Genomic DNA, 11663 nt, shown 5'->3' on the forward strand with positions numbered 1-11663 from the left:
GAAAAGTGAGGATAAAATAAAATACCACATTATGTTATACCACTATATTACAGAGTAAATCACTCTTATACTGTCTAAATGTATCCCCCCACCCACCACCCGAAAAATAAAAAGCATGATACTAACATGCAACATCCTTGCACATGACTGAATTTGAAGCATCACTTGGTGGTCCAACTCCTGCTCTGTTTTCTGCACTGACACGGAATTCATATTCACTTCCTTCCAGAAGACCAGTCACTTTGCACCTAAGATCTGAAACTGGTTTCTTTGTTGCTCTGACCCATCTTAAACCTTTCTTTTCTCTCCTCTCCACATAGTAACCTGTGATTTCACTTCCGCCATCATCTGCTGGCCTTTTCCAGGTAACTGTGACAGTATTTTTAGTCACATTTGTTACTTCTGGTTTTCCAGGAGGTCCAGGGGGACCTGATAGAGAAGAAAAAAATACAAAGTTCAGACAAAAATCAAGTAGTCAGTGATTATTAAAAGCATACTTGAACCTCTCAGCTTGTTCAACTTACCAAATCTGTCCACCATTTTAACTGGTTCAGATTGTACTGGTTCACCCTTGCCATATTGATTTACGGCTGAGACACGGAAAACATACTCATTTCCTTGAATGAGTTTGCTAACAACATGCCTACAACTCTCGATATTTTCAGCAACTAATGTCCAGAGCAGTCGGCTAGTTTCTCTCTTTTCAAGAATATATGATTTGATTGGTGATCCGCCATCTTCTGCAGGAGGTGACCATGTAAGAGTGGCTTTTTCTGCTGAAACATTGCTGATCTCAATAGGTCCTGGGGGTCCTGGAACATCTAAAACTTTCACATGTACACTCTCTTGCTTAGTGCCAAAAGGATTGGTTGCAGTGATTGTATATTCTCCAGAATCTTTTCTGGCTGCATATTTGATGGTTAGGGTAGAAGAAGTGGGTGTAGTTTCGATGTGCACAAGCTCTGAAGGTCTAAAATCTTTTCCAGCTTTTGACCATGCTGAAGTTGGAGGTGGTTTGCCACGGATACTAATAGCAGATACAATAATTGTGTCTCCTGCTTTCACTGTTAAACCTTCCTTCAAAGTAGGTTCGATAACAATTGTTGGTGCCTCTGTAAAAAATAAGTAATAAAAAAAAAAAAAAAAATTATATATATATATATATATATATATATATACATACACACACACAAATAAAAGATTTGGCAATATATTCATTATTGAAATAGAATTCATTTTGATGCCATCTACGTACCATACTCATCCTTGCATATTATGGTTCCCGTGGATTCAGATGGAGGACTGATAGCCCCAGCAGTGTTCTTAGCTCTAATTCTGAACTCATATTTGGAACCTTCAGTAAGGTCAGTCACAGTGAATGCACAGTCTGGAACATTCACATGATTAGCTTTAGTCCAAGTCTTTGAGGGCAAATCACGCTTTTCAACAATATAGCCAGTTAACTTATGTCCACCATCATATTTTGGCTCTGTCCAAATAAGTGTTACTGAGTTCCTCGTTACATTGATAACTTCAGGTTTCCCAGGAGGATCTTATAGGAAAAAAAATAAAAATAAAAATGATAAACCATGGTCAAACAACAGTGATTTTAGCTTTCAGAATTTTCATTTTGTTCTCCTCATAAGCTTACCAATGGGATCAAGTGCCACAACTGGTTCCGATGGTGGGCTTGGTTTACCTACTCCAGCCATATTGATTGCCATTACTCTGAATTCGTACTCCAGTCCTTCAGTTAATCCTGTCACTCTGTAATCTTTCATTCTGATTGGAATTGTATTGGCTCTCTTCCACAAAAGACTATTTCTTTCTTTGAATTCGATATGATAACCTAAGAAAATAAATGGTGAAATGAAAATGAGAGATTTTCTAGAGATCTTCCATTTATCACAGGTCTTCAAAATATTATACAGTTTGCAAGGTACGTCACACAAGACATGTACAAGACAACACTGAACACCAGATTAAGAAATGGATGCAGACATACATTACAGATGTATCTAAGTGAAACACTTGCAATGCAAATTGTACAGCCCTAAATGATGTAACATGTAGTTGAGATAGTTAATTGGTTCTTTGGCTGTTTTGGCTCTCTGCATAAAAGCTTTATTGGTTAGACTCTTTCTGACTTCCTTCTTTTAAAGGTAAGCCTTTAAAAACCTCACCATACAGGAAGAATAGGAAGTAAAACAGTGAAATCAACCTATCATTCCCTCAAGCTATTAAGAACCAAAATAGTAAAAAGGCTTTTGGGAATATACCTGTGATTGGTGAGCCTCCAGTTCTTCTGGGATCAGTCCAAGTTAATGATACAGAATCATGTCGAACATCAACAATGTTGGGGGGTGGAGGAGCATCAGGCACATCTAAACAATATCAAAAGATGAAGCATCATTAACAATAAATATCACCTCTAAAACCTTTTTTTTTTTTTTTTTTTTTTTTTAAACATTTTGAATATGATAATGATTACTTACCAAATGGATGTTTTGCAACAACAGGATCAGATTTAAGACCTTCGCCTACTCCATATTTATTTTCAGCCCTTATCCTGAATGTGTATTCATTTCCTTCATGAAGCCGTGTAACTCTAAATGTAGTTTTCTGGACTGCAGAGGCACAAGTCACCCACTTATTGCTTATATTATCTCTTTTCTCTAGAACATAGTTAGTGATTTCTGAACCACCGTTATCTTTTGGAGGACCCCATTTTAAGGTCATGGCATCAGCTGTGACTTCATCAAATTTCACTGGACCTGTTGGTATGCCAGGTTTGCCAACAACTTTCACGGAAATGGTGCCTTCCTTGCTGCCAACAACATTCTTCAGAGTGATTGTGTATTTTCCAGCATCATCTTTCTGGCAGTCACGTACTACAAGTGTTGTGTTTACTGCTGTGGATTCAAAAGCAACTCTTCCACTCTCGGTAAGTGCCTTGTCTTCATCTTTCTTCCATGTTACAGTGGGCACAGGCTTGCCTTTAATAGGGATTTTAAGACGGAAATTGCTACCCTCTTTAGCTGTATAGCACAGATCAGGTAGATCTCTTAAATCAAGATCAGGTGCCACTGTAAAAAAAAAGAAATAAAAAAAAATCAATTATTAAACCAAATGTAAACTCTGAGATTTCTGAAAATTCTGAGATCTGAGAAATTCAGATGCTCTTTTCATAGCATCATAGAAAGGTCTGTGCTGGAAGGGACCTTAAAGATAGTCAGGGACAGGGGCATTTCCCACTAGATCAGGCTCCTCCAAGCCCCATCCAACCTGGCCCTAAACATCTCCAGGGATAGGGCACGCGCAGCTTCCCAGAACCAAAGCTTCTCAGGTTCCAGAGCCTTACCACCCTCATAGAAAGTATTTTGTTCCTTTTAAAGGCATCTGATTTGCATGTATATATAGCAATGATGCTATGTATGAAATAAATGTGGTTTGGTAAGTGAATTGATTATCTTTCAAGTTGCTTCATACCAACATCATCTCTTGCCACAATTGTGAGCTCCCTTGGAGTTCCATATCCAGCATCATTTTGGGCTCTCACTCTGAACGTGTATTCTTGTCCTTCCTTTAGGTCTCTCATTGAAAAGTGAAGGTTCTTTGATCGCATCACTTCTTGCCACTTATCTTCACCAATGAGAACCTCCACAACATAGGCAAAAATACGGCTTCCACCATCACTGATAGGTTTTTTCCATACTAAATTGCATGATGATTTTGTTACAGCAGAAGCTTTTAGATCCACAACTGGTCCAGGTGTTTCTAGAAGAGGAAGAAAAGCAGAGTGAGTGTCCTTTTAAGCTAAAAATAAAAATGAATTGAATACCAAAATAGGAGAAATTGATTGATTTTTCTTACCAGAAGCTTTAACAGCATCACGAGTTTCACAGGGGTCACCGATACCATATTCATTTTCAGCAAAAACCCTGAAGAAGTAGGATTTGCCTTCTTCTAAGTTGGTTATCCTGTAGCTTGTCTTTGGACATTCTGTTGTTACTGTGGACCATGACTTTCTTTCTGCATCACGTTTTTCAACAACATAATTTGTGATTGGACTGCCACCATCAATTATTGGAGGTTCCCATGTTATATAGGCAGAATCCTTAGATGCTTCCTTTACAACAAGGTTAACAGGAGGGCCTGGAGTATCTAGATAAACACAAATTCCCTGGATTTAATATAGTAAATGACATGCAAAAAAAAAAAAAAGTATATATATATATATATATATTAGTTGCAAACTGAACAAATACGTTATTCTGGGGAAAACTCTGGCACTTACCAAGTACTTTTACAACGATGGTATATGCCTTTTTCCCACAACTGTTCTCCAGACTGAGAACGTATTTTCCAGCATCATATTTGTTTACGTTTTCACAGCGCAGGAAGGTATCAAAGTCAGTTGATTTGATGTCTAATCCTTGTCTGTCTCTTAGATTGGCACCCACTTTAGACCATGAAATCTTGGGAGGTGGTCGTCCTCTTACTGGCACATAAAGTCTCATTGTGACTCCCGCACGTAATACAAGGACTTTCCTTAGTTCCGCATCAAGTTCTCCTTCAGGAGGAACTGTTAAACAATAACGAGGTAATTAAAACATAACCTTTAAGACTATCACTAACTTTTCTCAGACAAGAAGTACTGCTTTACAGGCATTCACTAGATTACCCAATTAATTCTTATGCCCATGATGATATCAGTGAGTTTGTGTCCTGATTCTCATTTCAAGATCATTTAGAAACTTTGCTTTTTTTCCCCCTCACCAATTTCACTCACTTTTCTTCTGCTTTTTCCATAATTTACATTATTTATCATGTAAAGAGGGCTCTCATTTCCTCTATAATTGAAAGGAGTTTCAAAGTCTGTACTGCTTTTTTTGGATCAAAGCAGTTCTGTGAAGGAATGCTTTTCTATTTGTGGCAAAATGCATACAGAAGCCAACACAGCTCTTAGGGAATAAGTCTCACAGAATCATGGGAGTTGGAAGGAATCTTTGGAGATCATCAAATCCAATCCCCTGCTAAAGCAAGTTCCCTGTAGTAGGTTACACAGGAAAGAGTCCGGTTGGGTTTTGTGTATCTCCAGAGAAAGAGATCCACAACCTCTCTGGGTAGTCTGCCCCTATGCTCTATCACCCTCTAATTAAAAGTTTTTCTTCATGTTCAGATGGAATTTTCTGCGTTCCAGTATGCAATTACATAGTGTCTCACGCAGATTCTTAGGATAATATTTTTGGCTTCAAATTATTTGGAGACATGAAGACTACCTGAAATGTCTGATGTATGATTAGAGAGAGAAAAAATAGGAAATGGAGGAGTATCTGACATACAAATGAAAACTGCAGACACCGTTCAGATTTTTCTCAGTTCTTAACTGCTCCATTTTTTCTTTCCCAAATTAGCCACTTTCAAACTACATTTATTTGAGAAATGACACATTCCAAATTAATCCTTTTTTAAATGATCTTTGACAAATCCTTCATTTAGAAGCCACTCCATGAATTAAAAAAAAATGTGAGCATAGAAATATATTTTCAGTGAACATACTTAAAATATCTTTGGCAGTGTGTTTATCAGGAACATCACTTGGATCACTGTATCCAATCTTATTGACAGCATATACGCGGAACTGGTACTCTGTATCTTCCATCAGCCCTGTTACCACAAAGTGCGTAGCCTGTAAGTTCTTGGGAAGATTGCATCTGACCCAGTTGTCTGTGTCAGCTCTTTTTGATTCTACTAGATAACCAATAATAGGGCTTCCACCATCATATGCTGGTTTGCTCCATGACAGGCTTATTGAATTACGAGTAGTGTCAACCACCTTTGGGAAAGCAGGTGGGCCAGGAGGATCTGAGAATTAAAACAGCAGAAAGTTAATCACACCAGATGATGTACAACAGTATTTGGAAATACCATGGAAAATATCTGAGACTTTCAGCTTACATTGAGGATCACGAGCATACACGGCTTTGGACGGTGCACTAGGCTTGCCAGGTCCAGCTTTATTCAGTGCTATCACCCGGAACTCATATTCTGTTCCTTCTAGGAGTCCTGAAGCCTTAACAGTTCTTTCAATGACAGGCTTCCTGTTTACCTTCGTCCAGTTAAGTGCTTTAGTGTCACGCTTCTCAAGTATATAACCAGTTACTGGGGACCCACCATCATTAGCTGGTGGCTTCCAGCTAACAGTCATGAAGTCTTTTGTTACATTACTGATTACTGGTGGATCGCAAGGTCCAGGTACATCTGTAAAGATTTATTTGAAAGTTATGTTGATATCATAAGTGTATACAAAACAAAAACAAAAACAGTGACTTGTGAAAATAGCCTGCTAAACACTTACCATATGGATTCTTAGCAACTGCCGGTTCAGTCAAAATAGGGTCTCCAACACCATATTTGTTTTCAGCACATATACGGAACTGGTACTCATGCCCTTCTATTAGTTTCTCCACTGTGCAGCTTGTAATGGGTACATTGGCGCTGACCTGGGCCCAGTTTGGTCTGCTTGTTTCACGTTTGTCAACAATGTAATTAGTAATTTCTGAACCTCCATCTTCTAGAGGAGGCTCCCAGGAAAGCATTGCATGATCCGCATACATGTGCTTGATTTTCACGGAGGCCGGAGGACCAGGCTTATCTAGAAGAATCAACAACACTATGTCATACCTCTAGCTCTTGATATAATTTAACCACAAATGCATTTACCAATGGACACTCTTTAGCTTACCAAGTACTTTAAGCCTAATGGTTGCTGACTTTGATCCACTCGCATTTTCAGCAGTAATAGTATAGTCTCCTGTTTGCTTCCTGTTAACACTGAACAGTTCAACAATAGCAAGATTTCTCTTAGTGGTGATCTTAACACCTTCTGATGGTTTTAAAAGTTCTCCTTCTTTCTTCCAAGTGATGGTTGGCATTGGTTTTCCATATACATTTGCCTCCAGGCGTACATTAGTTCCAGCTTTTACTGTTAGCTGTGATTGCATAGATAGATCCAATTCTATTCTGGGAGGAACTGAAGGGAAAGAGCACAACATTTAATCAGTCTAGTAAGAGGTAAGCACCCAATTCTTCTCATGACTATTAGTTCAACATGGATAGATTCTTATCAGAGTTCTCAGATGCTTTTGCATTTCTCACCATTTTCTGGGTGAATGGTCACTGGATCAGAAGGCTCTGAAGGTTGGCTAATATTAACCGCTGTCTTAGCAATTGCTCTAAATTGATATTGAGCATTTTCTTCCAGATCAGTAGCAGTGTATTCTTCTAGAGGTATTTGATGTGGAGTTGTATTGCACCGGACCCATTTGTCACCAGGTAATTTGCAAGCTTCAACAAAGTAGCCAATAAGCTTGCTACCACCATCATGCTTTGGTCTTGTCCATACCAGTGATGCAGTACTCTTAGTGACATCAGTAACTTCAGGTTTTCCAGGAGGATCTAAGTTGAGTAAGATCATGTTTTAGTCTGGTGTTTATTTTCTAATTACTACTATTATTAATGAATATATTATATACATATATAATATGTAATAGATCTGGATCCAGTCTACAGTACAACCATACAAACATGAAAACAATAAATGCAAACCAAAGACTATAAGGAGTTGCAGATACATTGGGGATGACCATAGAAACAGTAGTCTGTTGCTATTCAGTGGTTTGTCTGGCTTACCGACTGGTGTCCTTGCTGTGACAATCTCAGTTGGTTTACTAGGTTTACTTGCTCCAGCTCTGTTCAGTGCATAAATTCTGAAAGTATACTCAAGACCTTCGATGAGCCCCACACAAGGGTACTCTGTGGAACGCACAGCTGTATCGTTAGCTTTCACCCATAGTAAACTGTTCCTTTCTTTGCGTTCAATGAGATAACCAGTGATTGGACTGCCTCCATCACTATCTGGTCTATCCCAAGCAACAAAAATGCAGTCCTTGTTAACCTTGGTAATACGTGCATTCTTTGGTTCACTGGGTACATCTAGACAGAAATACAAAGATGGATATCAATCACATGCTTTCTTATTAGGAGGGGGAAAAAAAAGAGAAATATTACTGTGAAAATATGACATACCAAATGGGAACCTTGCAATCATCTTGTCAGAATTAAGTGGCTCAGAAATCCCAAAACGATTTTCAGCACGAACACGGAACATGTATTCTTCTCCAGGAATCAGTTTTCCAATTCTGCAGCTTGTCTTTGTGACAGAAGCTAAGGCTGTTACCCAGTCTCCTCGGCTTACATCACATTTTTCAACTACATAGTTTGTAATGTTACTGCCACCATCTTCAAGAGGTATATGCCATGCAAGAGTGCATGCATCAGCATCTATTTCAGAAATGTCAAATGGAGGCTGTGGTGGACCTGGCTTATCTACACAAAGAAATACATTGAGAAAAAGTTATGAAGGAAAATGGAAACCACTGAAACATACTAAAACCAGTTTTGTGTGAAATCAGATTTTTAAAAATAATTAAATGATACATACCCATGACTATCACTCTGATTTTTTGACTATCAGTGCCAGAGCTGTTTTCTGCGGTAAGAGTGTAAAAGCCAGAATCTTTTCTAGTCACATCCTTAATGATGAGAACAGAAGACTTCTCTGCCTTATGCACAGCAAGGCGACTGGATGTAATTACATCTTGATCTCCTTTCAGCCATTTACAGACTGGCTGAGGCTTCCCATATACATGAGCTTCAATTCTCAGCTTCTTCCCAGCTTTAATGTGAACATGCTCAGGCATCAGGATCTTAGGTGGGACTGGAAAAAAACAGACAGTGATATATAAATTCAACTTCTGTGACATATCAATTCACTTTTTCTTATGCTTTCATGTGAAAGTTCATCTCCCTCAAGAGGAATAACCAGTAGGAAAAACTTGATAATTTTTAATTTAGGCCAATTCTGAACAGCTAGAGATTTTGCAGTGTGTAATATCCATGCCAGCCTTACTTTTGCATTCTTGTGCAGATTATAAGAGAAATAATTTGAGTTTGGATTTCCTACTTGCACACTTAATGAATCATACAACTTCTATGGAATTTGTCATGGATAACCTACTGTGCAGATGGGTTCCTAATTTTTACAAGACAGACATGAAGGAGAAAAAAAGAAAAACTGAAATTCTCACTGAATTTAACCTGTTTCCACAGCCATTTTACTACTTTTGAATCACTCTTCAACTAGAGCCCCTTCCCCAATTTTTGCACATTTTTTTGTCACCTTCTTCCAAAAGAAGCCTGGCCATACATTTAGTGTATTTTTCTCCTTGTCCCTGTCTATTTTTTCATTCGCTGTTGATCCTGTACCTCTCTCCACATCACGGATGAAGGAGGCTGTTCTTATTTGTCCCACGCTCCTATGTCTTTCTGTGCTTGAAGTTCTCCACTAGGCCAGTATTGTCCTCCCTCCTTTTGGCTTTACATTCCCAAGTTACTCTACAATATAAGCAACTTTTTCTTGCTTATCTTAAAATAAGAATCACTTCAAAGCCCACTTCTCTCTCAGCCTACTGTTGACCTACTGCTCCCCTTTTCTCTTTCATTTTAAGTTAACTGGATGTATTTATTATCTCTTCCTAATTAACCTGTCTTCTCATTCCAACTGAAGCCATACACATCACATTGTGATGATTCATGCTCATCATTTTTGACCTGTGAAAATATCCAATACAACTAAGCAAAATCTTCAAGATGACTTCATCAAGTAATTGACTTCTTAGGTCTCAATTTAAGAACAAGAGTGCTTGCCTATTTTATTGCTAAAGAGAATATTGTAACAAGGGCAATATTTAATTAGGTACTTACTGAGTTGTTCTTTAATTTCAAATACTCCTTCAGCTTCTCTTGGAAAACTTACTCCAACAGCATTTCGAGCTGCCACTCTAAACTTGTACTTTTTTCCTTCTTTCAGGCCAGCTACAACAATGGAGAGGTCTTTGACTACTGAATATTCTGTCCAACGATCTTCTGGTTGGTCATCTTCTTTGTAGCTAACAATATACCCATCAACTTTTGAGCCTCCATCACGCAGTGGTGGCAGCCAGCCTAAAGTAGCACTGTTCTTTGTAATTTCAGTAACTTCAAGTTTTCTTGGTGGATCGGGTTCACCTTTTGGGGTGGGAGGAGGAAGAGGAGGGGCAAAGGAAAAGAAACATTAAACAATGAATTACCAAGATTTTCTGAAATACTGGTGCTATCTATGCTAACTTAACAAGTAAAATATAGATAAGAGGAAACTTTTTGCAAGACTGTGAAGATACTGCATTCATGTGTTACCTAAAAGTTACTGATGCAAACATTTATGACACTGTTTAGAAATAACTGCTTTTAAAAAATCCAAGATCTTTCTTAATCATAGAAAAAAAATCAAATATGCATAAAAGCACACTTACTTAAGGGATCTGTTGCTAGGACTGGTTTTGGTATGTCACTTGGAACACCTGATCCATATTCATTTACTGCTGTTACTCTGAAGTAATATTCATTTCCAGGTACCAGGTTAGCTATTTGGAAACTAGTTTTCTTTAGTTCTGCAGTGACTGTTCCCCAAGTCTTCCTGTCAGCCTCACGTTTCTGCAGGATGTAATGAGTCACTGGGCTACCGCCATCATTCTCTGGAGGTGCCCATGAAAGATGGCATGACATCTTGGTGACATCTGAAGCTTTGAAGTCTGACACAGGTCCAGGAGTATCTATAAAGAAATTTCAATTTATGCAAGTCATTTGTTTTGAAGATTCATCAAGTTACAATTAAGGGGTGCAAATAGAATATCACACAGTCAGAGACAGCATTAGCCAATACATTTATTTGTGCTCAAAAACTTCAGCATTAGGGGGGTAAAGATTTCTGTAATGAACATACAATATTATTAAAACAATGTCTACAGATAGTTCTCTGGTTACTTACCCAGAACTCTAACGTTCACAAACACAGCCTTTTCTCCAGCTGCATTGACAAGTGTCAGTGAATATTTGCCTGAGTCATCACGTGTTGAATCAGGAATGACACAGAAGGCCATAGTGTCAACCAGGTCAACCTGTCCTTTTCTGATGACATTATCAATACCCATTCTCCTCCAGGTGACTTTTGGTGCTGGGCGACCCCTAATAATGGCAAAAAGTCTGATAGGACATCCTGCTCTTACTGTGACTAACTTTCTCATGCTTGCATCCAATTCAATCTCAGGAGGTTCTGAAAGACAAAATTACAGAAATAAAATTCAAAGTTTAGGACAAGAAATAAGTTAAAAACAGAACAAATAAAGATTGTACATGAAAACTCATAGAGAAAATGGGAAAACTCACCAAGTATTTCTTTGGGAGACACAGCTTCTTTCAGTTCTGCTGGCCGGCCAAGGCCAACCTGATTTTGGGCAGAAACTCTGAACTCATATAATTGTTTCTCATCCAGACTAGTGGCTGTAAATTCTGTATGAATAACTTGAGCAGCAACATTGCATCGTTTCCATCCTGCTTCAGGATCAGCACCTTCCACTTTTGGTCTAATTTCCACAACATATCCAATAATCGGAGCACCACCATCGTACACTGGTTTTCCCCAGCCAAGGGTTATTGAACTTTTTGTACTATCAACCACTCTCAAGTTGGTGGGAGGACCAGGTGGTTCTGAAAGACAATAA

At 38.5% G+C, this 11663-nt stretch overlaps 1 protein-coding gene across 6 annotated transcripts in view; it reads right to left on the reverse strand.

The window, feature by feature from the left end:
* TTN (titin) overlaps window positions 1-11663 on the reverse strand; it is a 239926-nt gene that overhangs the window by 45666 nt on the left and 182597 nt on the right. For all 6 annotated transcript variants that reach the window (XM_085552613.1, XM_085552615.1, XM_085552612.1 and 3 more), the window contains 21 exons: window positions 11329-11649; window positions 10931-11215; window positions 10416-10715; window positions 9829-10131; window positions 8507-8782; window positions 8092-8391; window positions 7696-7998; window positions 7162-7461; window positions 6749-7036; window positions 6362-6658; window positions 5962-6264; window positions 5563-5868; window positions 4298-4585; window positions 3874-4164; window positions 3490-3777; window positions 2496-3086; window positions 2280-2384; window positions 1652-1849; window positions 1256-1552; window positions 525-1112; window positions 127-429 (listed from right to left, as the gene is read on the reverse strand). In XM_085552613.1, the coding sequence (XP_085408739.1) occupies window positions 127-429; window positions 525-1112; window positions 1256-1552; window positions 1652-1849; window positions 2280-2384; window positions 2496-3086; window positions 3490-3777; window positions 3874-4164; window positions 4298-4585; window positions 5563-5868; window positions 5962-6264; window positions 6362-6658; window positions 6749-7036; window positions 7162-7461; window positions 7696-7998; window positions 8092-8391; window positions 8507-8782; window positions 9829-10131; window positions 10416-10715; window positions 10931-11215; window positions 11329-11649 (6531 nt within the window). The remainder of the gene's footprint in view (window positions 1-126; window positions 430-524; window positions 1113-1255; window positions 1553-1651; window positions 1850-2279; window positions 2385-2495; window positions 3087-3489; window positions 3778-3873; window positions 4165-4297; window positions 4586-5562; window positions 5869-5961; window positions 6265-6361; window positions 6659-6748; window positions 7037-7161; window positions 7462-7695; window positions 7999-8091; window positions 8392-8506; window positions 8783-9828; window positions 10132-10415; window positions 10716-10930; window positions 11216-11328; window positions 11650-11663) is intronic.

The sequence above is a fragment of the Coturnix japonica genome, chromosome 7, assembly GCF_054131305.1.
Source record: "Coturnix japonica strain WE chromosome 7, WE-NBRP24, whole genome shotgun sequence".
Classification (NCBI taxonomy): domain Eukaryota; kingdom Metazoa; phylum Chordata; class Aves; order Galliformes; family Phasianidae; genus Coturnix; species Coturnix japonica.